General features: G+C 43.7%; 1 protein-coding gene across 8 annotated transcripts in view; it reads right to left on the bottom strand.

Annotated features, from left to right (window-relative positions):
• Window positions 1-27,993, bottom strand: part of sanbr (SANT and BTB domain regulator of CSR) — a 163,910-nt gene that overhangs the window by 47,060 nt on the left and 88,857 nt on the right. For 7 of the 8 annotated variants that reach the window (XM_070889628.1, XM_070889633.1, XM_070889630.1 and 4 more), the window contains 3 exons: window positions 24,159-24,258; window positions 4,787-4,863; window positions 4,189-4,217 (listed from right to left, as the gene is read on the bottom strand). In XM_070889628.1, coding sequence (XP_070745729.1) covers window positions 4,189-4,217; window positions 4,787-4,863; window positions 24,159-24,258 — 206 coding nt within the window. The remainder of the gene's footprint in view (window positions 1-4,188; window positions 4,218-4,786; window positions 4,864-24,158; window positions 24,259-27,993) is intronic. The other variant, XM_070889634.1, reaches the window with a different exon arrangement.

Below are 27,993 nucleotides of genomic sequence, written 5' to 3'. Positions count from 1 at the left end.
GTCAGCCTGACCTCAGTAGTGGGTAAAATGATGGAATCAATTATTAAGGATGTCATAGCAGTGCATTTGAAAAATGGTGACATGATAGGTCCAAGTCAGCATGGATTTGTGAAAGGGAAATCATGCTCGACAAACCTTCTGGAATTTTTTGAGGATGTTTCCAGTAAAGTGGACAAGGGAGAACCAGTTGATGTGGTATATTTGGACTTTCAGAAGGCTTTCGACAAGGTCCCACACAAGAGATTAATGTGCAAAGTTAAAGCACATGGGATTGGGGGTAGTGTACTGACGTGGATTGAGAACTGGTTGTCAGACAGGAAGCAAAGAGTAGGAGTAAATGGGTACTTTTCAGAATGGCAGGCAGTGACTAGTGGGGTACCGCAAGGTTCTGTGCTGGGTCCCCAGCTGTTTACATTGTACATTAATGATTTAGACGAGGGGATTAAATGCAATATCTCCAAATTTGCAGATGACACTAAGTTGGGTGGCAGTGTGAGCTGCGAGGAGGATGCTATGAGGCTGCAGAGTGACTTGGATAGGTTAGGTGAGTGGGCAAATGCATGGCAGATGAAGTATAATGTGGATAAATGTGAGGTTATCCACTTTGGTGGTAAAAACAGAGAGACAGACTATTATCTGAATGGTGACAGATTAGGAAAAGGGGAGGTGCAATGAGACCTGGGTGTCATGGTACATCAGTCATTGAAGGTTGGCATGCAGGTACAGCAGGCGGTTAAGAAAGCAAATGGCATGTTGGCCTTCATAGCGAGGGGATTTGAGTACAGGGGCAGGGAGGTGTTGCTACAGTTGTACAGGGCCTTGGTGAGGCCACACCTGGAGTATTGTGTACAGTTTTGGTCTCCTAACTTGAGGAAGGACATTTTTGCTATTGAGGGAGTGCAGCGAAGATTTACCAGACTGATTCCCGGGATGGTGGGACTGACATATCAAGAAAGACTGGATCAACTGGGCTTGTATTCACTGGAGTTCAGAAGAATGAGAGGGGACCTCATAGAAACGTTTAAAATTCTGACGGGTTTAGACAGGTTAGATGCAGGAAGAATGTTCCCAATGTTGGGGAAGTCCAGAACCAGGGGTCACAGTCTAAGGATAAGGGGTAAGCCATTTAGGACCGAGATGAGGAGAAACTTCTACACCCAGAGAGTGGTGAACCTGTGGAATTCTCTACCACAGAAAGTAGTTGAGGCCAATTCACTAAATATATTCAAAAGGGAGTTAGATGAAGTCCTTACTACTCGGGGGATCAAGGGGTATGGCGAGAACTGAAGTTGCATGTTCAGCCATGAACTCATTGAATGGCGGTGCAGGCTAGAAGGGCTGAATGGCCTACTCCTGCACCTATTTTCTATGTTTCTATGACACCCTCCATCGTGTTGTGTGGCACTACCACTGTGCTAAATGGGATAGATTCAGATCACATCTAGCAGCTCAAAACTGGGCATTCAAGAGGCGCTGTGGACCATCAGTAGCAGCTGAATTGTATTCCACTGCAATCTGTAATCTCATAGCTTGGCATATATCTCACTCTACCATTACCATCAAGCCAGGGGACCTACCCTAGTTCAATGAAGAATGTAGAAGAGCATGCCGGGAGCAGCAACAGGCATACCTAAACATTAGGTGCCTACCTGGGAAGCTGCAACACAGGGTTACATGCATGCTAAGCAGCAGAAGCAGCATGCCATAGAGAACTAAGCAATCCCTCACCAACTGATCAGATCAAAAGCTCTCCAGTCCTGCCATCTCCAGTTATGAATGGTGGCGGACAGTTAAACAACTAATGAGAGGAGGAGGCGTCATGAACATTCCCATCCTCAATGATGGTGGAGTCCAGCAAGTGAGTGCAAAAGACAAGGCTGAAGTGTTTACAACCAGAGTGGATGATCCATTTCGGCTTACTCCCGAGTTCCCCACCATCACAAAAGCCAGTCTTCGGCCAATTTGATTCACTTCGCATATGAAGAAATGGCTGATTGCACTGGATACAGTAAAGGCTATGGGCCCCAACAACATCCCGGTTGTTGTGCTTAATACTTGTGCTCCAGAACTAGCTGCGCCTCTAGCCAAGATGTTCCAGTACAGCTGTTCCCTTAAGCAGTCCCTTGGAGATGATGACTTAACAGCTACAACACTGGCATCCACCCGACAATGTGGAAAACTATCCAGGTATGTTCTGTCTACAAAAAGTAGGACAAATCCAATCAATCAATTAACGCCCCATCAGTCAATTCTCAATCATCAGCAAAGTGATGGAAGGTGTCATCGACAGTGCTATCAAGCGGCACTTACTCACCAATGCTGAGTTTAGGTTCTGCCAGAACCACTCGGCTCCAGACCTCATTGGTCCAAACATGGACAAAAGAGCTGAATTCCAGAGGTGAGGCGAGAGTAACTGCCCTTGACATCAAGGCAGCATTTGACAGAGTGTAGCATGAAGGAGCCCGAGTAAAATTGAAGTCAATAGGAATCAGGGGGAAAACTCTCCACTGGTTGGAGTCATACATAGCACAAAAGAAGATGGTTGTGGTCATTTCAGCTCCAGGATATCACTGCAGGAGTTCCTGAGGGTAGTGTCCTAGGCCCAACTATTTTCAGCTGCTTCATCAACAACCTTCCCTCCTTCATAAGGTCAGAAGTGGGGATGTTTGCTGATGATTGCAGTGTTCAGTTCCATTCGCAACTCCTCAGATAATGAAACCGTCCATGCCCGCATGCAGCAAGACCTGGATGACATTCACGCTTAGGCTGATAAGTGGCAAGTAACATTCACGCCACACAAGCGCCACGCAATGACTACCTCCAACAAGAGAGAGTCTAACCACTGCCCATGACATTCAACAACATTACCATCGCCCAATCCCCCACCATCAACATCCTGGGGGGGGGTCACCATTGACAGGAAACTTAACTAGACCAGCCACATAAATACTGTGGCTACAAGAGCAGGTCAGAGGCTGGGTATTCTGTGGCGTGTCTCTCGCCTCCTCAAAGCCTTTTCACCATCTACAAGGAACAAGGCAGGAGTGTGATCAAATACTCTCCACTTGCCTGGATGAGTGCAGCTCCAACAACGCTCAAGAAGCTCAACACCATCCAGGACAAAGCAGCCCACATGATTGGCAAACCATCCACCACCTTAGACATTCACTCCCTCCACCATTGTGGCTGAACTGTGTACCATCTACAAGATGCAATGCAGTAACTCGCCAAAGCTTCTTTGACAGCACCTTCCAAACCTACAATATCTATCATCTAGAAGGACAAGGATAGCAGGCACATGGGAACACCATCGCCTCCAAGTTACACACCACCTCAACTTGGAAATATATCGCCGTTCCTCTACCGTTGCTGGGTCAAAATCCTGGAACTCATTCCCTAACAGCACTGTGGGAGTATATTCACCACACGAACTGCAGCGGTTCAAGGCGGCGGCTCACCACCACCTTCTCAAGGGCAATTAGGGATGGGCAATAAATGCTGTTCTTGCCAGTAACACTCTCTTCCCTGGAACAAATAAAAATAAAATTTACCTCTTCAACCAAGCTTTTGGTCTTTCCTCCTAAAAACTGTTTGGCTGAACATCCATTTTTTCCTTATGCCTGTGTGCAGCACCTTGGGATGTTTTTTCATATAGTAAAAGGTGCTATATAAATGCAATGTGTTGTGTCCAATTGGCAGGAATTAATACATTCCACTGATTAATTACCTCTTTCTTTGGGATCAAGATTAAACGAAAGTTGGGAATTTTTTAGGCACAAGAAGAATTAGACACAAGAGCAGTTCTAACCTTCTGGGCTTGGAGGATTAGAAAATAGCTGCTTCCTCATTGCTTATACTTATAGTATATAAAAGGCATGGATTTTAGTTTGGCTAATGCAGTAACTCTACAGTGGGGATTGGCCCTCTTTTCTAAAAGGGTTGGTTAACTTGTATTGGAATGTTATCCGGATGAGTACCCCACGAAGTTAAAAAAAAAATCCTGTGAAGATTTATTAATTTAAAATCATTACTCATGGCATGTGGAGGAGAATGAATACACTAAATCTGACAACTTAATAAAACTTTTTGAAATACTGAAACTTTTTAATAATTTCTCTGTATGCCAACTTCAGTAATGTTACATTGCAAGCTGAAAAGACATCAGCAATATGAAAGTATAACACTTACGTGAAAGGCGATACATCTCGAAGAGACCCCTGAAAGGATAAAAAAAATAAAGCATTTTAGATATGAGAAAAAGCTGAAAACAAAGAAACAATTAATTTCAGCATATTTGTTATTTAAGGTAGGTTGGAACATAGGAACAGGAGAAAACCATTCAGCACCTCGAGCCTGTTTTGCCATACAATTAGATCATGGCTAACTCCATTTGCCCACCTTTGTTCCATATTTTTTGGTAGCCTTATCTATCTATCAATCTCAAGTCTTGAAAATTTCAATTAACTTAGTATCAACCACCTGTTAAGGGATAGGGTTCCAGACTTCCACTACCCTTTGTGTGGAAAAAAACTCAGCTGGTTTACATTCCTAAATCACCTAGCTCTAATTTTAAGATTGGCCTTCTTATTCTGGACTCCCCTACCAGAGATACTTTGCCAGTTTGCCACCTGCGTTCAACAGAAAAGAAAATTCTCAACAAAAAAAGCTCTGAGATTAAAACATTTTTCTGCAAATGGAGCAGAATTTTGTGTGCCCATTTCATTTTATTTTGTAAAGCCTACTTTATAATTTCTTATCCCTCATGATTACATCATTCATGTTATACCTTCTCTTTTTTCTGTGTGGTAGGAGATGCCGCTGGCTTCTTTGTCTGGTTGGCAATTTTCTTAATCTTTTTTGTACCTGTGAGAGAGAAGAAAAATAGTAAACTTACAAGGTTTTGAATCCTGTGAAGCACACCTTTACTGGAAACATGCACATCTTAATAATGCAGGAGGCCAATGCTTGATCCTATTGTACAGGCTGAATGCAGACCAATTAAAAAAATATTTATACATTTGGTGTAGGAATAACCAGTTTGATGAATAATCAGCTATTAGAAATTTATGTTCCTTAAAGTTAATTTTAAATTGTGAGTGAGAAAGGCAACTGAAAGCTTTAAGAAATCTTAGAAGAATAGGAGCATATCTTAATTTTAGGAACCATAATATAGCCATGGATGTAAAGTACACAATGTTGCAAGCCTTTAATACATGGCCATTCAGAAAGATCTTCACGGTCCTATAGACTGCAAAGAGTAACAAATGGGTGTTTAAAAGGCAAAGAAACAATGAGAATGATGTTCAAAATGAAGAAAGGGAAAATCTAATACTTTGAACACATGACCAGAGGGAAGGTGACCACCTCGGCAAGTTGATCAGTGAAAGACCATAACAGCTGAACAGCTTGACAGGAATCTCAATCAGCAGCACAGAACTGAGAACACTGGCAGTTCTGAGCATGTGCGCACTAATTTCAGAGGGGGAACACTCATAAAAGGGTTATGCTGCATAGTTTGTTGTATACTTTTAATTTTAGTGGCAAACCTTACAACACAAACTATTTTCTACTTACAACGCACTATAATTTGGTGTATTGTAGCGAGGGGGTGGTGGGGTGGAGATAGATAAAAAATGTACAATATGTTGTTGTGAAAACTAGTGTCTCAATAATGTTAACTCCCAATACTGCAGAGTGTGCTTACTGAACTAATAACAGCATCCTCTGTTGGACAATCACAGAATTGAACTTCAGTGACATCAAAACACTACTTAGATTTTAAAAATTGGCCATGATTCAACAGATTTTAAGGTTGCCACCAGTCGTAATTCTTATAACCCCAAAAATCCTTTGAATAACAATTACGTTGACCAAGACACTATCAGCAAAATCTTGCTTTCTGCACTCCTTCTGCAAGAGTTATGGAGTAAAAAATGTGTAGTAACTTCATAAAATGTATTTGACCAAGTACCCGGCAGAACCACCTGAATTGAAAATGGTTTTCAGAAGAACCTCAAGACTGGCATGGTCCTCAATCAAACAGCATAGGACACAGGCCAGCCAAAAATAGAAGAGTCCTGCCATATGCTTGGTTAAATTACTGCTATAGAGCTGATGTTTCAGAGTATATATGGCAGCCCATGGAGATACCAAATCAATAGCCTCTCAGGAACCAGTTCGAGCACTACTCCTTTACGTTCTGTAAACAAATTACGTGCCTGCAACCAATTACGAAAATTCATCTATGCTGATGACGGTGCCTTTTGAACAGAAAAAAAACTATCTTTTTCACCCTGGAAATCACTCATGGACAATATGGAATTTATAAGAATGTAAGAACTAGGAGCAGGAGCAGGCCATACAACCCTTCAAGCCTGTTCTGCCATTCAATAAGATCATGGCTGTTCTTCGACCTCAACTCCACTTTCCTGCCCAATGCCCATATCCCTTGATTCCCCTAGTCCAAAAAACGATCTATCTCAGCCTTGAATAAACTCAACGACTCAGCATCCACAGCCTTTTTGGGCAGAGAATTCCAGAGATCAACAACCCTCTGAGTGAAGAAATTCCTCCTCATCTCAGACTTAAATGGCCGAGCCCTTATCCTGAGACTATGCCCCTAGTTCTAGAATCTCCAGCCAGGGGAAACAACCTCTCAGCATCTACCCAGTCAATCCCCTCAGAATCTTGTATGTTTCAGTAAGATCACCTCTCATTCTTCTAAACTCCAGAGAGTATAGGCCCAGGTTACTCAGTCTCTCCTCTTGAACAACCCTCTCATCCCAGGGATCAATCTAGTGAATCTTCATTGCACCGCCTCTGAGGCAAGTATGTCCTTTCTCAGATAAGGAGACCAAAACTGTGCATTGTACTCCAGCTGGGTCTCATCAAAGCCCTGTACAATCGTAGTAAGACTTCCTTACTCTTGTACTCCAACCCCCTTGCAATAAAGGCCAACATGCTATTTGCCTTCCTAATTGCTTGCTGTACTTGCATGCTAACTTTCGGTGTTTCCTGTACGAGGACTCCTAAATCTCTGAACACCAACATTTAACAGTTTCTCACCATTTAAAAAATATGTTTTTTCTATTCTTCCTGCCAAAATGAATAACCTGAAAGAAATTTATCTACTTTGCATTTGAACGAATCAATACTAACTGCTTCCATTGGATGAAAATTTTAAATTTGAGATGTTGAGGGACCAGGTGTCAATGTCGACCTGCAAACATAGGGGTGCTAGGCAAGTGGGATATGGTGCAGGTTGGGATAAGGGCAAGAGTTTTGGATGAGGTTAAGTTTATGGAAGGTGGAAGATCAGCCAAGATAGCATCAGAACAGTCAAGTCTGGAGGTAACAAAAGCATGGATGTGGGTTTCAGCAGCAGATGTGAAGAAGTAGGAGCAGTGTTGGATGTTATGGAAGCAGGCGATCATTGTGATGGAGAGGATATCGGGTCAGAAGCTCAGCTTGGGATCAAACAGGATGCCGAGATTGCAAAGTCCTCTTCAATCAGAGAGTGGCCAGGGAGCAGGTTGAAATCTGAGGAGAGGGTACAAAGTTTATGGCTTCGGTCTTCCCATTGTTTAACTGGAAGGAATTGTGGCTCATTCTGAGTTGGACGTTGGACCAGCAGAGGCAGTGGAGAGTTCGAGGTGGTGGAGTGGTAGAGTTGGGGGTCATTACCAGACACATGGAACCTGATGCTATATCTTTGGATAATGACACCGAGCGATAGTATGTAGATGAGGAAAATGAGGAACCAAGGATAGATTATTGGAGGAATTTAGAGCTAAAAGTGCTCTGGTTATGACTTGCTAGGAAAGAGTGGAACCAAGTGAGGGCACTCCTACCTAGCTTGGAGGAGGGTGATGTGGTCAGCCCTATCAAAGGCTGCAGAGAGTTTGATGGGCAAGAAGGGATAGTGCATCATTGTCACAGTCCGCCACTGACAATATAATTTGTAACTTTAATTAGGGATTATGGGCTCAATTTTCCCCAATGCCATTTTTGGGCATATTTCAAGAGTTATCCCTTCTTTTTGGACCTGGCTACGCCAAAAAAAAATTAAAGTTTCCCCATTCTAATTTTTCAAATTGGCACTATACAGCCTGTCCTTCAGCTTTGGGGGGTGGAGCCTAATGTCTGCGCCGAAAAAAGGATGACCCCCCCCACCCCATTCTGTGCATCCATGAAAAAAAAAGTTTTTTACTGTGATTACATATGGGCGCGCATGCACAGTACACCTCCCTGTATGCATTCGACCATTTTTGAAGAGCCAGTTGCATGTGAGAACTTCAATTCTGAGTGTTGTGAGAGAACTTAAAATCGGAGCTGCAATATGCAATGCGGCTCAAGGACCAAGAATTTCACACAGGACGAAGTGGAGGCCCTGGTTACTATAATTAAGACCAGATGGCACGAGCTGGACATCCAGCAGAAGTCAAATAAAAGTTTCACCAAAAGAAATGAAAAAAACACTGGAACCAACTTTCACAAGATTACTGTGCAATAGTGATCACCCTGCAGTCTGGAGGCCCGTGAAAAAAGTGGCAGGACCTTGGTCAAGCAGTTAATGTAAGTAATATTTTCATTTCTTCACTGGAATTGTAATTGTAAATGTGACCATCTGTATGCCCCACCCAGCAGGAAGACACCTTCTCTAAAAAGTTATATTTTCATCTTTGCAGAGGAAGGTGGCACACAACAAAAGGGAAAGAACTCAAACAGGAGGAAGTCCGGCAAATCTGCACCCACTGACACCCTTGGAAGAGAGGGTCGCTGCTTTGATGGGTCCTGCCTGGAGAAAAGCAACCACCACTGCACAAGCTGGGCCCACAGTCGAGGGAGAGGGCAAGTCCTGCAAATTCCACAGTCTGGCTTTGCTACATGTTAAGTACAGCACAGGCTAGCCATGCTTCGATTCATGGCGATATCTCCGTCAGCTACGCTTTGGTTGATGCAATGTGCTATCATTCATCGTGGTCTTTCAAATCAGCCTGCTGCCTACGCTGTGTGAGCCTGTTAATGCCACTCTGCCCCCTTCTCTGCTGCTAACCATTTGTCTGTTCTGTTATATTTTGTAGAACTTGAGGCCAACCCTGACGAGGCTGAGGCCGATGCAGATGATTATTCAGATGCGGACGAGCCTGAAGAGGAAAACCTCTTCCAATCTCACCTTCCAGGCCAAGAGCATGGGGGTGAGGGTGAGGACGAAGCCCCCACTGTTGTACTCACTCTGGAGGAGGTGCTGGTGCTGCCCATTGGGGTGCCAGCCCCTTTCCTGAGTGGTGCGAGTGTTGGAACATTTCATGGTTTCACACAGTCCGAAGCTGCGGGTTCCAGTGTGTTGCAGCAAGCCACACCCAGGGTGAGGAGGGGAAGGAGAGCTCGACAGCGCTCTCCTGAGGTGCAGGATGTAACAGATGTGATTCAGATGATGGCAATGAGTGGGGAGAGCATTGACCTTACGCGATTACTCCTGGACACCATCAGTGGGGTGGGTGATGAGGTATCGGGACTGTTGGGAGAAGTAACAACACTCTTGCGAGAAATGGGAACACTGTCCGGGCACATTAGGGATGTAATGTCACAGGTAGCTGATACACTGTTGGTGAACGTTAGGAAGGGAATGTCGCAGGTAACTGGAACACGCGCCCATTGACAGAATCAACTGCCACCCCCACTCCAATCCCCAGACCAACCTCTGAAGAGGCCCAAGCCGGGCCTTTCACATTACCGCCTTCCCACGTCCCCCATCAAGAAGTGCGCATTACCAGAGAAACTCGAAAGAATGGTCTGGAAATCTCGGCCTCCCCGGGTCCGTAATGATTGTCTACAAACCCGGGAAGGCATCGCAAAAGCTGGTTTTCAGCGCACAATGTGCATGCTCTGAAAACCGACTTTTCAGATCTGTCAAGCTCCACATCTTGGGAACGAGGACATTTCCAAGGGCAAGATTGAGGGATTTACCCATATCTTGCCCAGCAAATGTCCTGAAAACTCTTGCGCCTGATAAAAGCAGGCACATAGCCTACATTTACAAGCGTAAGAGTTTTAAAACACACAAACATAAAACAACATTTTAAAAACACATTTTATTGTTGAAAAACCCTGCCCACTAAGTTAAGTTTATTTTAAACCATAATTTAAAAAACTTTAAAAGAAAATAAAAAATTTAAATTAAAAAAATGGAATATATATATTTTTTAATAAGACATCAATAACTTTAATTTAAATTAATGTTAAATATGTGTTGTATTTTTTTATTTATTTTTTTATTAGTGTTTTGTGTGTTTGGGGGCTGTTTCTCAATCATAATAATGGGAACTCCAACTTACGGAGTTCGCATTATTATGAATGAGAAAATACTGTCCCTGGATTGGCTGCCCAGAGCCATGTGACTGCAGCTTCAACTTACGGACATCGCTACGTGCACACGCTCCGACGCGCAGGGAGCAAAGGCGTCAGGACCGGGATCTCTAGTTGGTGCAGCAGGAACAGGTAGGTGCGCATCTTTTTTTACTTTTTCCATTCGATCGCCCGTGGGAAGCAGCTGACCGGGATTTCTAGGCCAGTAAGTTTGGTACCAACCCGAGAAATGCTGCACCACCGCCTGCGGGCAGGGGTGGAGTCACCAAGACCAAGCGCAGCAGGCAGTTTTAGAATAAGGAGGAGGAGAGATGGGTGCAGCCTTTCTTTGCTGCTGTTATTGTGGTTACAAAAATCTTGTAAATTGAGAAAAGTTACAATAATACATGATGTAAATTTACAAGTTTAAAAGTTTGTAAGTGATCTTAACTGAATACTTTAAAGTTTGATACAAGAATATTTTTATTAAAGTTAAGTATAAAGTGTTAATATGTTAAATTATAACTGAATCATTTACATTAATTGTTCCATTATTAACACAGCTTTTTGAACTAAAGAAGAATCATTTCCATTATTTGTTCCATTAACACAACACAACATTATGGAACAGGTCCAAAAAGTAAACATGGTCCATTTGGAATAGTTGCCGCTGAGCCTTCAGGCAGCAAAGCGTTCATGGATGAGCTGGTGGTGCAAGACTCGAGCAATCATTAAAGGGGCATGACGGCCCGCCCTCCTCCACCGTTGTGCTCCGGGTTCAGGTAGTTGCATGGCTTCCTCATCCTCGTCGTCATCTGTATCTTACTCTGCATCATCAGCCACTCTCACCTCAGATGGGTCTTCTACTACCAGGTGCTGCTGCCTGATGATGGCTAAGTTGTGCAGTATGCAGCACACAACAGTGAACTGACCAACAATCTCAGGGGAGTATTGTAAGTAGCCTCCGGAATGGTTCAGACATCGGAAATGCTGCTTCAATATGCCAATGGTCCTCTCTATTATGCTGCACGTCGCAATGTGCAACATGTTGTATTCCCAGTCAGCTTCCGTCCGGGTTACGCGTAGGTGCGTCATGAGCCAGTTGGCGAGGCTGTACCCTTTGTCCCTCAGCAGCCAGCTCTGAACTTCTGGCTGCTGCTGAAACATGGCAGATATAGCGCTCTCGTGTAGGATGAACGCATCATGTGTGCTCCCAGGGTATCTCGCATCAACTGCCATGATGCGATGCATGTTGTCACACACGAGCTGCACATTAACGGAGTGGAAGCCTTTTCTGTTCCTGTACATCTTGGAATCCTCCAAAGGTGCTCAAAGGCAATATGGGTACAATCAATGCAGCCCTTTGGGAAGCCAGCAATCCTGGAGAAGCCCACAGCCCTATCATGCATTGCCTAGGCGATCATGGGGAACTTTATATAGTCATTCCTCCAGGCATATAGTGCAGCAGTCATATGCCGAATGCAGATATGTGTTGCATGTTGAGAAATGGGGCACACATCCCCCAGTTGTGACCTGGAATGATCCAGATGCATAAAATGAAAGTGCAGCTGCAACCGTTACTTCAACTGACAAAGCAGTCCTCCTGACGCTTCTAGGGTGCAGGTCTGCTTTTATTAACACACAGATCTCGGTTACAACTTCTTTGCGGAAATGCAGCCTTCTCACACAGTCTGCATCACTCAGGTGCAGGTATGAATGCCTGTCTCGATATTCCTGATGTGGGCAAGGCCTCCTGCCCATCATTCTACGTGCCCCGAGGTGCCTCATGCGACGATGTCTAATCAATCTTCTCCTCCGCAGCACCATCATGCAGAAGACTTGCCCGAGATATGGCATTGTCAATATTGCCCCCATAATTTAATTGTAGCTTTGCAACAAGCTCAAAACAGCAGGATAAAGAACTCGCACCTATTCTTACTTCTCTCTCTGTCACTCTCCAAGGTGCACGCCCTAGTATGGACCACACCCTGGTTTGCGCAGGCGCAATAGGCTTGCTTAGAATGGAAAGCTAGGCATTTAAAGACGACATTTGGGACAACAAAGTCTAATACAATTCTTTAATTTTAAATTTTTTCCCCCAAAGTACCACCCCACCACCGAATGTCTCCTCACCCAGCTCGAGGGCCGGAGCGTCGGCTGGCAGAATCGCTCCCTTGCCTGGACATGGGCTCGGCTTCAAAAGAAGCCCGGGAAGGGGGGGTGGAAGCCGAGCCCTAAGCCTGTGACCAGGCGAGGGAGCAATTCTGCCGGCCAACACTCCGACCCTCGAGTCCGCTGAGGAGATGTTTGGTGGTGGGGTGGTACTTTGGAAAAAATAAATTAAAAAAATTAAAGAATTGCATTCGACTTCCATTTTCTCCCTTTTGACTTTGAAACAATTAAAATTCATGATGCATATTCTTTGCCTTCTTGACTCCCTCCAAAACTTAGCCTAAAAACAATGGTGTCTTTCTGCGCCGATTTTGTAATGTGCGCTGGTTTTTCTTAAGTGCCCAGAAGGTTTTTTGGGAGTGGTCACATACACTGTCCTAGGAAAAATTTAAGTTGGCCAAACTTGCTTAAATGTGAAAAACTGGCGCAGACATCAGGTTACGCAAAAAAATCGTACCTAACTGAATTACGGAGGTGCAGAAACTTTGGGGAAACTTGGAGATTTTTATTTACTCAAAATAAAACAGTCCATGCCAAAAAACCGGCAGATAATTGGGGAAAATTGAGTCCTATAGGACCACAGAATCGTGCAGCACAGAAGGAGGTTGTTCAATCTATGGTACCTGCTCTCTGAAAGAGCTATTCAATTAGTCCCACTGCTTCACTGCTGGGGCACTGATTGAAGAAATTCAAACATGGAGTTACAGGAAAGATGAGCACGGATCTGGGTGGCGACAACATAATCCACTATTTTGGAAATGAAGAGCGGTTGGAGAAGGGTATGGTAACATGGTAGTTATGTTACTGGACTAGTAATTCAGAAACGTGGATGGATTAGTTCAAATCCCACCATGGCAGCTGGGGAATTTAAAATTCAGTGAATTAAATAAATCTGGAATAAAAAGCTAGTATCAGTAATGGTGACCATAAAGCTGCCACATTGACATAAAACCCCATCTGGTTCACTAATGTCCTTTAGGGAAGGAAATCTGCCATTCTTTTTACTCGGTATGGCCTATATGTGACTCCAGCCTCACAGCAATGTGGTTGACTTTTAACTGCCCTGTGCGGTTCAAGAAGGCAGCTCACCATCACCTTCTGGGCATTTCAGGATGTACAATAAATGCTGGCCTTGCCAGCGACGCCAACATCCTATGAACAAATTTTTAAAAGTAGTTTGCAAGAACAGATGATTGAGGGTGGGTGATGACAGTAGTTTTGAAAGGGAGAGGGGGGCAGGAGAGAATACTTGGAGAAGGAACCATTTACAATCTCATGGGGGCCATGAAGGGAAGCTGGATGGTCAGCAATTTAGTGGGAATAGGCTCGAGAAAGCCGGAGGTGGTTCTCAGGGACAAAATAAGTTTGAAGAGGGGAGATAAGAAATTTGAGAAAGACACAGGCTCAGGGCTTGGGCAGGGAAAAACCGGAGAAAGTTTGGCTTGGTGGGAGCAATATGGCAGAGACAGCTGAACGGATGGTTTCAATCTTAGTGATAAAGAAGTTCATAAGCTCCTCGCATTTGTTGGAGGTGAAGGTGGAGCGGGCAGGAGAGAGGGGTTTGACGAGATGGTTGGCAGTAGAGAAAAGAATCCGAGATTATCTTTGCATTCCATGACAGAGGAGAGCAGGGCTCGATTTGGTCCAACCAGATCTGGCAAAGGATACTAAAACAACTGTGCGCTAGATACATTCAAATCTGTGCTCCTTGAATGAAGGAGTGAAGATGGGGGTCATCCGGGAGAACAACCAGGGTGGGAGAGTAACGGTTTGAATGGGGACAAGAGCATCAAAGCTGGTTGTGAGGGGTGTTAGATCAGATCAACAGCTGCACAAGTATTGTGCAGAACAGGGTGCCAAAAGCTAGACAGTTGGGAATTTGAAAATGCAATTTTAAGTGATTTGGTGTGAATTCTCTCTCTCGGATGATTGCAGAAGCAAGTGGAGAAGGAAACGGGCAAGGGGATGTGTGTGTTGAAGGATACAAGAAAAAGATCACAGATGACCTTGTCTGTGATCAAGAGGATGCGAATAGAGAGGCTACATGAGATGGCAAGGTCTAGGGGGTGACCACGAATATGAGTAGGAGAGTTTATATAGAGGGAGAATAGGAAGGCAGTGCAATCAGAGGAGAGAGAGGAAGGTGAATTGAGATATTGAAATCACCAAAAATGAGGAAGTGCTCAGTGCAGAGGCTGATGGGGCAAAAGAAATTAAGAGATCTGTGAGAAACCTGGGGGTTGGGGCTTGGGGAGGTGGAAGAGAATAAGGACTTTAAAGAATAGGCGAAATGGAACACGGAGTTGTTCAAAGGAGGAGAAGATGCCAGAAGATAAGGAGGAAGAGACCAAAGTGAGATTTGGTGATATGGGCCACACTGCCACCGGGGGCGAGGCAGGTGATTGAAAGTATAGCCAGGCAGGGAGCCTTCAGTTATGGCCATTAAAGTCGAGATGTCAATGCAATCATCCAGAATAAGGTTGTGGATGGCAAGGTTGTGAATGAACGGATATTCTGGAGAGAAATGCGGAGAGAGATGGTGATCTGCTGGCAGAATTCAAGGAGTCAGCAGTGGGCAGGATGAGTGGAACAGGAAGGAGATTAGAAAGATTAGCCTCCAGCAGTGGTGCTGAGTGGTAAGGTCGCAATTGAGGTTCCTGCTTATAAAGGAGCCGATGGATGCCTGGATAGGCCCTGTGGAGAATGCCACGAGGCACAGAGACTAGCTGTGGGTTTACCCAAGGGGGGTCCAAGCCTGGGAAGGAGGAGGAATAGTGAAGGATTGGGATAGGGATTTGGGGTGACAAAAGTGGCATGACAGGAAAGGAGGAGACGGAAGAGAGGTGCCCAAGAGGAGAAAAAAAAAATATAGAAGTAATGGGCTTGTGTCTGGAGCTTACTACCTACGACCAAAATATGATCCTCTATGCACAACATCTGATAATGCAACATTATAATGGTTGAACAGAAACCCTAGTTGCTGTAAACTACACAATTAAAATTACAAGCCGTCATTTAATTTTGTCCTCCCATTTTTTTATTCCGATAATGGAACAAATACCACAATCAGATCATGCAACTTGGGACATAAATTAAATCAACAAATGAGGTTTATTAAAAGTCAGAAATTAACCAGTAGCAAAAGATCAACTCAGTACATTTCATTAGCTTACAGCAGTTAGCTTACACCTTCTTTGTTCATAAAATAAAAGGTGCAATGTTTCACTAACTCTCCTAAAAATAGTTAACTTGGAGGAGCGTCTACCTCAATGGAATCATCAAACGTTCCCTTCTAAGTTGATGGAAAGAGAACTGAATCCAGGCGGCAGAATACATTTCCCTATCGAGGCATAGTGCTATTTATCAACCCCTCCAGTAGATAGCCCTGTGGACTACCCTTGCTGAGAGAAATTCTTCAACTTCAAATGGGTTCTCGCAGGCTTCCAAAGTAGCCAATTCACATCCTAGCCAGCCCCGATCTGAACCATGGAATAGATGCAAGACACAAAATCCATTTTCCACCTAGTTACAAAACTGCCTGGACACAAAATGATTATTACTGGACAAAGCAGTTGAATTAGCAGGTTTCTACTTGAAGTGTACCCATCCTTACTAAGTTTGCAATCAAAATGTATGTGTGTGACAGGAATGCTCTGTCTCTATAAACTGGATTGCAACAGTGGTAGTTATCTCATCCAATTGAGCATGAAAGACCATGGATATTGCCTGGCGATACTTGTACATTCTAGCTATTCTGCTACAGTAACTAATTTGAAGTTACCACAATAACAAAATTCCATATAACTAAAAAGTTTAAGACTTAAAATCAACAGCTTGTCCAAAATATTCAAGAATACAGGATGCATACGTCCAAGAAATGAGGCTGAAGTGTTTGTAAGTGGTTTCAGCCAAAAGTGCTCAGTGGATGATTCTACACGGCCTCTTCCAGAGGCCTCCACCATCATAGATACTAGCGTCCAGATAATTCGGTTCACTCCAGGTGACATTAAGAAGTGGCTGGGCTGTGCACACTGGCCACAGAAAAGACTATGAGCCTTGACAATATCCTGGCAATAGTGCTGAAGACCTCTCCCCTAGCCAAGCAGTTTTAGTGCTACTATGATACTAGCACCTACCCGACAATGTGGAAGATTGCCAGTTATGTCCTATCCACAAAAAAAAGGAGAACATAGGAACATAGGCCATTCAGGACCTCGAGCCTGCTCCGCCATTCAATGAGATCATGGCTGATCTGCGACTTAACTCCATGGGGGAGACTTTCGCCTTTATTTTCGGCGGTTTTCTCAGCGGTACAGCTGTTTTTGTGAGAAAAACCGCCCGGCAAAAGTTTCCCCCTTACTTTTTAAAATGGAACCGCCCACATCTTAAAACAATTGTCAGGAGCAAACCGCCGAGAAAATCGCAGGGCGTAAGTTTGGCCTCAACGGAAGCCCGTCCAGATCACCGAGGAAACCGCTCTGTGAAAGCAGCGGAAACAGGGCAGTAGGCTCTGCAAAGAAAGGTAAGTTAAAGGTTCTTTATTTTTTTTTAATTGTAAAACGGCGATTAACTGTAAAACTATCTTGGGAATGTTTTTTAACTTTTTTTTGTGAATTTTTAAAAAAGTTTTCCCCCTTCCCTAGGCCCAACCGCAGCCTTGGAGTAAATTTTTAAAAATATTTTATGAACTGCCCGTTTCACCTAGTTTTGCCTTTAAACGCCAAGAATATTGGTGCAAGATCCATTTTCTTGCCGGGCGATATTTTTTACCTTAATTATGGAAATTCTCGCCAGTGATAGTTGCAGAACGTTAGCGGTTTTTCTGGGCAGCAATCAGGCGCTGAGGGGCTTAAGGGAAAGTCTAGCCCCATATACTCGCCTTTGGCCCATATCCCTCAATACCTTTAGTTAACAGAAAGCTACCAATATCCGATTTAAAATTAACAATTGATATAGCATCAATAGACGTTTGCGGAAGAGAGTTCCAAACTTCTGCCACCCTTTGTGTGTAGAAATATTTCCTAATTTCACTGTTTTAGACTGTGCCCCAAGTCGCAGAATCCCCAACCAGTGGAAATAGTTTCTCTCTATCTACCCTATTTGTTCCCTTTGATATCTTGAAAACTTTGATCAGATTGCTTCTTAACTTTCTAAATTCTAGGGAATACAATCCTAATTTGTGTAATCTCACCTCGCAACTTAACCCTTTGAAGTCCGGGTATTATTTTGGTAAACCTACGCTGTACTCCCTCCAAGGTGTCCTTCCTCAGGTGTGTGCCCAGAACTGCTCATAATACTCCAGGTATGGTCTAACCAGGGTTTTGTACAGCTGCAGCATAACCTCTACTCCCTTGTATTCTAGTCCTCTAGATATGAAGGCCAGCATTCCTTTTTGATTATTTTCTGTACCTATTCATGATCTATGTACCTGGAGCCCCCCCCCCCCCATCCCCTTGCTGCCAAGCCTCTTTCGACTGCCACTGATTTTAGCCCATCACTATTTAGAAACTAACCTGTTCTATCCTTTTTAGATCCAAAGTGGATGACCTCACATTTGCCTACATTGTAATCTAACGTGGCCAATTATCGCCCTTTTCAGCCTCCTCCCAATCATCTGTAAAGAAAGAATTTGCATTTATACAGCGCTTTTGACAACGTCAAGATGTTCCAAAGCATTTTATAGCCAAATATGTACTTTTGATGTGCAGTTATTGTTGTAATGTAGGAAACGCAGCAGCTAATTTCTTGACCACTAGGTCCCCCAAACAGCAATGTGATAATGTTTTAAGTGATGTTTTTCCTGAATGGGAAGAATTCCGTTCCCAGCACCAACATCCTTCACCATAATCAGGTAATGGGAGAGCGGGGAACCTAAAAAGGAGCGCCCAGGACCAGCGGAGAGAGCTGGAGCAGCGGGGAACTTAAAAAGGAGCGCCCGAGACCAGTGCTGGGAGCAAGCAGCGGGGAACTTAAAAAGGAGCTAGCTGGGAGCAGAGCGAACAGACCTGTGAGGGGGGGAAAAAAAATCAAAGTGTGACATTACAGGAAAGCAGGTAAGTTGGTGAGTATTTCCCTCTTTTTTTCTAAACTTGGGCATTCGTTTAAATTAAGAGACCAGATTACAGATTAAAATCTATAATTAGATAATTGATATTTAAAAACTTGAAAACATAATTAGTTAAATACAATACAATAGAGATGGCAGGGCAGGTGATATGTTGCTGCTGTAGCATATGGGAGTTGGTGGACCCCAGTGTGATCCAGAGTGACCACATCTGCAGTAAGTGTTGGCAGCTCGAGGAACTTCGGCTCAGTTGATGAGCTGGACTCCGAGTTTTGGCCACTGCGATACATCAGGGAGGGGCAGAGTGACCTGAACAGTGTTTCAGGAGGCAGTCACGCCCCTTAGGTTAAATACTTCAAATTTGGTCCATAGGGACAGGAGGGTGTGACTACGAGTAAGGCAGGTATGGGGATCCAGAAAGTAGCACTGGGGAGGAGCTTCAGCCCTTGCACTTGTCCAACAAGTATGAGGTACTTGCAGCCTGTGTGGGCGAGTGTAGGGACTGCAGGGAGGATGAGCAAACTGATCACAGCACCATGGTACGGAGGCCATTCAAGTTGGCGGGGGGGTGGGGGGTGGGGGAGAAGTAAAAAGAAATGTAGTAGTGGCCGGGGACAGTATAGCAGTATAGTTAGGGGGATAGATACTGTTCTCTGCAGCCGAGAGCGTGAGTCCCGAAGGCTGTGTTGCCTGCCCAGTGCCAGGGTTAAGGACATCTCTTCTGGGCTAGAGGGGAACTTGGAATGGGAGGAGAAAGATCCCGTTGTCATGGTCCACGTAGGTACCAACGACATAGGTAGGACAAAGGAAGAGGTTCTGCTGAGGGAGTATGAGCGGCTAGGGGCTAAATTAAAAAGCAGAACCACAAAGGAAATAATTTCTGGATTACTACCTGAGCCACAAGTGAGGCCCGTTTTCTGCGCATGCCCAAACATTTAGGTTTCCAGGGTAGCGTGAGGCACAATGGGAGGGAAAGAGCTGTCTCTCTCTCCCAGAGGAAGGAAATGTGGGCTGAGGGCTGTTTTTGTATAATTGTGTAGAGGGAGCTTTACTCTGTAGCTAACCTGTGCTGTACCTGCCTTGGGAGTGTTTGGACGCTGAAACGTGAACTCCCCGTCCGAGCCTCTGGACTCTGCCGATGGCTTGCAAATGGGTATTGTACTCTACAGTCTAATATGACATCCTTCAACTATTCTTTGTTGTTTTACTGAGGGAGTATGAGCGGCTAGGGGCTAAATTAAAAAGCAGAACCGCAAAGGAAATAATTTCTGGATTACTACCTGAGCCACGAGTGAGGCCCGTTCTCTGCGCATGCCCAAGCATTTAGGTTTCCAGGGTAGCGTGAGGCACAGTCACTGAGCATGTTAGGTGTTCCCTGGCCAAATGGCCCACTGCAGCCGCCCCTATCCTTGGCCAAATGGCCCATCGCGGCCGCCCCTAGCCCTGGCCAAATGGCCCATCGCGGCCGCCCCTAGCCCTGGCCAAATGGTCTGCTGCAGTCGCCCCTATCCCTGGCCAAATGAACCGCCGCTGCCGCCCCTATCCCTGGCCAAATGACCCGCCACTGCCGCCTTTATCCCTGGCCAAATGGCCCGCCGAGTGTTTTATCACAGTAAATATTAAGTCGTCACTACATTCAATAGGAACATAATAAATACAGAGCAACACAACAAACCAAGATGGCATTAGTAACACTGATTTCGATCGGACTCTGACTTGGTAAGGTAAGTTTTACAAAGTGGTCCCGAGCGCCGTCCTTAAAAAAGAAAATCCTAAAGAGGGCTTGTAAGAAAAGTACTGCAATAATCATGGGCGATTTTAATCTTCATATAGATTGGACAAATCAAATTGACAAAGGTAACCTAGAGGAAGAGTTAAAACAGTGTATTTGGGATGGTTTCTTAAAACAATATGTTGTGGAACCAACCAGGGAGCAGGCTATTTTAGATCTGGTAATGTGTAATGATATAGGATTAATTAATGATTTCATAGTAAAGGATCTTCTAGGAAAGAGTGATCACAGCATGTTAGCATTTCAAATTTAGTTTGAGGGCGAGAAACTTGGGTCTCAAACTAAAACTTAAATAAAGGCAATTACACAGGTATGAAGACAGAGTTGGCTAAAGTGGACTGGGAAAATAGATTAAAGAGTAAGATGGCAGCTAAGCAGTAGCAGACATTTAAGGAGACATTTCATAACTCTCAGCAAAGATATATTCCAGTGAGAAAGAAAGACAAAGAGAAGGATGAACCATCCGTGGCTAACTGAGGAGGTTAAGGATGGTATCAAATTGAAAACAAAGGCATACAATGTTGCGAAGATTCGTGGTAGGCCAGAGGATTGGGAAACTTTTAGAAACCAACAAAGGATGACTAAAAAAATAATAAAGAGGGAGAAGATAGATGATGAGAGTAAACTAGCAAGAAATATAAAAATAGACAGTAAGAGCTTCTACAGGTATATAAAAAGAAAGAGAGTAGCTAAAGTAAATGTTGGTCCCTTAGAGGATGAGACTGGGGAATTAATAATGGGAAACAGGGAAATGGCAGAGACTTTGAACAAATATTTTGTATCAGTCTTCATGATAGAAGACACTAAAAGCATCCCAATAATAATAGATAATCAAGGGGCGAAAGGGAGGGAGGAAAATAAGACAAGAAAAAATATTAGGCAAACTAATGGGACTAAAGGTGGCCCAATAGACCAGTTGGCCTAACATCTGTCATTGGAAAAATGCTGGAGTCCATTATTAAGGAAGTAGTAGCCTTCGGTCACCTGAGTAAGAGAGTGTTTGAAGACCAGGACCTCAAACACAGCACCAAGCTCATGGTCTACAGAGTAGTAATGATACCCACCCTATATGCTTCAGAGATATGGACCATGTACAGCAGGCACCTCAAACCACTGGAGAAGTACCAACGCTGCCTCCGCAAGATCCTGCAAAAACATTGGCAGGATAGGTGCCCCAACGTCAATGTTCTTGCTCAGGCCGACATCCCTAGCATCGATGTATTGACCACTCTCGATCAGTTCTGATAGACGGGCCATATCGTCCGCATGCCCAATACTAGACTCCCAAAACAAGCACTATACTCAGAGCTCCGAAATGGCAAGCGAGCCCCAGGTGGGCAGAGGAAACGCTTCAAGGATGTCGTCAAAGCCTCCTTGAAAAAATGCAACATCTCCACCGACACCTGGGAATCCCTGGTCCAAGACCGTTCAAAGTGGAGGAGAAGCATCTGGGAATGTGCCAAACACCTAGAGTCTCTTCGCCGGAAGCAAGGGGAAGCCAAGCGCAAACAGTGAAAGGAGCAGACGACAACCCAAGCACACCACCCACCCATCCCTTCATCCACCGTCTGCCCCACCTGTGACAGAGACTGTAGGTCCGCAATTGGATTCATCAGTCACCTGAGAGCTCATTAGTGTGGAAGCAAGTCATCCTCGACTCCGAGGGACTGCCTAAGTAGTAGTAGCAGGACATTTAGAAAATCATAATACAATCAAGCAGAGTCAGCATGAAAGAGAAATCGTGTTTGACAAATTTGCCAGAGTTCTTTGAGGATGTAACAAGCAAGGTGGATAAAGAAGAACCAGTAGATGTAGTGTATTTGGATTTCCACAAGGCATTCGATAATGTGCCACGTAACGGGCCCGAAATTCATCGACATACTGCCCACTAACAGCCCAAAAATACAAGTTTGGTCAAAAAACAGGTAATTACCATTGACATACCGCCCGGTGGAAGTTTCATGAATGTGACATACTGCTGGGCGGTATGCACACCGCCCGCCCATGTAGACCACCTACATACCCCGCCCAAAAGTGCAAGTTTCATGACATACCGCTGAAACTGCATACCGTTCTGGAGAAGGTGCTTTTAAGTGGATCTTAAGTGGGCGGTATTTACACAGGGCTGACAGGTTTGTTTGATATTACACAGATCTTTATAGTTCTCCGCAGTTTGATGTACTTTTAAATGGATTGTAGTATTTTCTACTGTTAGGCAAAGGCAATAATATAAATGGTCTAATAAAGCCTTATTTACTCCATTATTAATGAACTATAATAAAAATATTAGTCTCTCTCACCCCCCACAGCGATCTCTCTTCCCCCCCCACTCAGGTTGGCAATCTCTGGCCTCTCAGGGGGCAGAGCTCGACAGCCGCGCATGCGCTCAACTCGGGAGCCGAAGATTCCCAAGTCGAAAGGCCTCTTCCGCCCGCTGCACTCCGGTCTCTGAGAAAAGCAGGATGAAAGTCCCGCCCACGGCCCCAGCGGTAAAAAGTGGCGCACCACCTGGGGACTGCCGAAAAACAGGCGGAACTTAAGTTTCACCAAATTTGGGCCCAAAAGGTTACTGCGCAAGATAAGAGCTCAGGGGGTTTGGGGTAATATATTAGTATGGATAGAGGATTGGATATTGGGGTGCCACAGGGATCAGTGTTGGGGCTTCAACTATTTACAATCTATATTAATGACTTGGATGAAGGGACCGAGTGTACTGTAGCCAAATTTGCTGATGATACAAAGATAGGTGGTAAAGTAAGTTGTGAGAAGGACACAAAGAATCTACAAAGGGATATAGATAGGTTAGTGAGTGGGCAAAAAATTGTCAGATGGAGTATAATGTGGGAAAATGTGAGGTTATCCACTTTGATAGGAAGAATAAAAAAGCAAATTATTATTTAAATAGAGAGAGACTACAAAATGCTGCGGTACAGAGGGATCTGGGGGTCCTTGTACATGAAACTCCAAAAGTTAGCATGTAGGTACAGCAAATAATTAGGAAGGAAGGCAAATGGAATGTTGGCCCTTATTGCAAGGGGGATGGAGTATAAGTAGGGAAGTCTTGCTACAACTGTACAGGGCGATGATGAGACCATACCTGGAGTACTGCGTACAGTTTTGGTTTTATTTAAGGAGGGATATACTTGCATTGGAGGCAGTTCAGAGAAGGTTCACTTGGTTGATTCCTGCGATGAAGGAATTGTCTTAAGAAAGGTTGAGCAGGTTGGGCCTATACTCATTGAAGTTTAGAAGAATGAGAGGTGATATTGAAAAATACAAGATTCTGAGGGGGCTTGACAGGGTAGATGCGGAGAGCATGTTTCCCCTCGTGGGGCATAGTTTCAGAATAAGGGGTGGCCCATTTAAAACAGAGATGAGGAGGAATTTCTTCTCTCAGAGGGTCGTGAATCTTTGGAATTCTCTACCCCAGAGAACTGTGGAGGTTGGGTCATTGAATATACTTAAGGTGGAGATAGACAGATTTTTGAACTACAGGGGAGTCGAGGGTTATGTGGAGCGGGCAGGAAAGTGGAGTTGAGGACAAGATTAGATCAGCCATGATCTTATTGAATGGCGGAGCAGGCTTGAGGGGCCAAATGGCTCATTCCTGCTCCTATTTCTTATGTTCTTAGTGGATGTTACAAAATATAAGTTTTGTACTCATATACATTAGGCAATTTAAATACAAAATACATTAAACACATTTTTAAATTCTCACAAATATCCAAGATATGCATCAATATACACACATTTTTATATGCAACCTTTATGATCCATTTTTACCTCTTTTCTTTGTCAGTTCTTCTTCATCTCCCACTTCATCCTCAGTTACCTCTGAACCTGTGGTATACTCTTCATCTTCAGAATACAAAACTTGTTGCTTCTAAAAGAAATCACATATTTTATCTAATGTTTTTGATTGGGCAACAATGGCTTTATTTCGAAATAGAATCTCAAATAGTTTTAACATTAAATTGAATATTTCAAGTTCTAGTACAGTTCTGTATATTTTCAGAAACATGTACCACTCATTCCAACCTGCTGACTGGAAAAATGATCATCGTTAACAATCATTTTTCAATTGGTTTCGTTAATCATTTAAAAAAGGCAATTCAAATACAATATGAATCGGAGCAATTATATTATACACAGAACCACAGCTAGCAATGGAGTTCCATATTACTTTCTGCTAGAGGGAAATTAATGAGAACTAGCTATAATTGGAAGGAAATGGCTAACTGGGAGATGTGAATATTGGATTATACTAAGTCCTTCATCATTCTTTTAACTGAGGCTCAGGCTCCACAAATAAACAAAACTTGTGTAATTTCATGCGATCGATTGCATTTATTTGCAGCTAGACTTTAATGCTAGAATCTGCGAGTGGCCACTAGTGAAAGAGGAGTCAACGGGCATTGGGCTAATCAAAGCAGGCCTTGGTGTGATTGCAAGCCCTTGGTTCCAAAATAGTGCTGATGACAAATAGTTCAATCAAGATTTCACAAAAAAAGACAACAATTTTGAAAAACATTGCTATGTAGCTAAATCCAGATCGTAGGAAATATAATGGATTAGATACATAGCAGTACAACATTACGTACTCATAACGTTTCTTACATTACAATAGTGACTACACGCCAAAAAAGTATTTAATTGGCTGTAAAGCGCTTTGAGACATCCGGTGGTCGTGGCAGGTGCTAGCTAAGTCTTCCTTTCTTTAGTAAAACTTCAATTAAATGGTAAAAAAAAGATTGCTTTCTGGTGGGAGTTGGGAGAAAATTCCTGCAAATCAACTAAGGATTCCCCCCAGAAATGGGCACCGCATTTTGGGAAGGATGTGGGGGCTTTGGAGGGGGTACATAAGAATGGTTCCAAGGATCTGGGACTTCAGTTTTGTGGATGGACTGGAGAAACTGGGGTTGTTCTCCTTGGAGCAGAGGAAATTTGATAGAGGAGTTCAAAGTCATGAGGGGTCTAGACGGAGTAGATAGAGGGAAACTGTTTCCATTGGTGGAGGGGTCGAGAATCAGAGGACACAGATTTAAAGATGATTGGTAGAAGGTCCAAAGGCGACATGAGGAAAAACCGTTTTACACAGTGAGTGGTTATGATCTGGAATGTACTGCCTGAAAGGGTGGTGGAAGTAGATTCAATATGGCTTTCAAATAAGTACCTAAAGGGAAAAAATTTTCAGGGCTATGAGGAAATGGCAGGGGATTGGGACTAGCTGAAGTGCTTTTGCAGATAGCTGGCACGGGCTCAACGGACCAATTTGGCCTTCTACTGTGCTGTAACCAGTCTATGACTTCTATAACTTTTATGTGGAGAGATTGGGGTTGAAAACCATTAGATCATGGTGACTGATTTTCACTTTCTCTCTTCCCCCAATGTGGAATGATGAACTGGTGGAACACTGGTTGTTCTCCATACACTTGATTGCAATCTGAACTAGGTGGGATTGGGGACGCAGTCAGAGATGAGATATTCCAATCAGTGAGAAACCAGTGAGTGACATGTTTGGTCCTGCCCAGCAGCTTGATTGGACAGACTTGGCAAAGATATGCAACAGATCTCCTGTCCACCCTCTTAGTAATTAGATGGTATAGCACATCATATTGGTAGTGGGGGAGAAGGCCTTGGACCTAAAGAGGAGGAAAACAACTTTAAAAAAAAAAGCTCTGAGAATAAGAAATTTATTAATAACCTAATGGGATAAACTTCATGTGGTCATCTATTTTAGATTTTCTGACTTCTACAATCAGTTAACCAAAAAATTCAACTTTATCAAATTTGTAGATTCCATTTTTTTTAAAAACTGGTCATCAAAACTACATTTTTCAAAAATTTACATCAATTTTATGAAGTAATATTTGACTGCATATTGTTCAGGCAGTTCTAGAAAGAACAGAAGCATAATTAATTGAATATTATTTGTGTTGTCCAAGATGGATTTTTTTTAACCAGCATAATACATCTGTAATGTTTTTAATAAGCCAGCAGTCTGTGGTGGTTACTATGCTAATCTGAGGTGTTAATTAGTCATTCAAAAGAGAGCAATCGTTGTGTATGATTACAAATATCTCGATCTATTGTAATTAGAGCACGCTTAGTGACGCCCATGGGGCTATTCCATTCAAAAAGTTGGGTGCTTACCTAAAGTCTACATTTGGGACCTTCATATTCATATTTCAAAAAGTAGTAACTTTGATTGACACTTGGTGAGCCGAACACTCTACCTCAAAGGCTTATAGCAGGGAATAGAGAAGTCTGTCTGACTCTAGTCTCTCAGACACAGGAGATTCACTGCGGCAATAAGAAGTTGCTTTAAAAGTCTAGGCCAGCTAGCCTCAGTAACTTAGCTATAGGTGGTTAGCCGATGTTTAAAGAGCAAGTTGAGTCTTTATTGTTCTCACTGAGAAAACTGAATACTGTTCATTTACGTATTTTACGTAGAATAAACCAGTTGTTGGTTTGAAGTTGTGTGTCATCTCAATGGAGTGCTTTTCAGTCCCCCTTCCAAGAAGTCATGTGATGGCACCTGTCATATTTCAGGAGCTGACATACAGGACAAGGGTTCGTTGTTATGGCCCCCTGGCCATGCTGTCGTTCAACTAGATACTGAGCAGTATAAATTGCTATCTGGATTGTAGGTATCGTGAGGTGCGCTTATGGAAGTGACCCATTGATGCTGAACTGGAGAAAGCATCTGATGCAAATACCTTAAAGGTGCAACAGGAAATCATATTGGAAGTTAACTTTAGGAGAGGACTGAAGGAGAAGCCAAGTGTGTAAATGGAAAAGTACTTTCAATCTACAGTATTCCTCCCATCAAGGAGGAGTTTTTATTTAAAAACACTAATTTTAAATTTAATGCAATTTATCATTCCTCCCCACCCCAATTTCAGGTTGTCAGACTCAACAGGGGGAGTGCTCAGGTACATGACTTGGAACAAGCTGCTCCATAGGGTGCAACTCAGTAAGCAGTCAGCGACCTCATACAAAACCACGTCAGGTTCCGCATGTACGCTGACAACACTATGTCTATACCTCACCAGCACCTCTCAACCCCTCCCACTGCCTCTGTATTATCAAACTGCTTGTCTGACATCCAGTCCTGGATCAGCTGAAATTTCCTTCAATTAAACATTGGGAAGACTAAAGGCATTGTCTTCATTCGCTGCCACAAACTCTGTTCCCTTGACTCTTATTCCATTCCCCTCCCTGGCCACTGTCTCAGGCTGAACCAGATTGTCAAATAGGATGCCAAGGTGCGAACAATGAGCTGAGCTTCTGACCCCATATCCTCTATCACACAGACCCCCTACTTCCACCTCAGAAATAATGTCCATCTACACCCCTGCCTCAGCCCATCAGCCTCGGAAACCCTTATCCATGCTTTTGTTAAGTCCAGACTCACCTGTTTCAATGCCCTCCTGATGGGCCTCCCATTTGCACCCTCCATAAACTTAAACTCATCCAAAACTCTGCTGCCTGTATCATAATTCGCACCAAGTCCCATTCACCCATCACCCCTGTGCTCACTGATCTACATTGGCTCCCAGTCCAACAATGCCTCGATTTTTAAATTCCCATCTGTGTGTCCAAATCCCTCCGTGGC

The sequence above is a fragment of the Pristiophorus japonicus genome, chromosome 9 (genome assembly GCF_044704955.1).
Source record: "Pristiophorus japonicus isolate sPriJap1 chromosome 9, sPriJap1.hap1, whole genome shotgun sequence".
Taxonomy (NCBI): domain Eukaryota; kingdom Metazoa; phylum Chordata; class Chondrichthyes; family Pristiophoridae; genus Pristiophorus; species Pristiophorus japonicus.
This window is presented reverse-complemented; position numbering and strand designations above follow the sequence as displayed.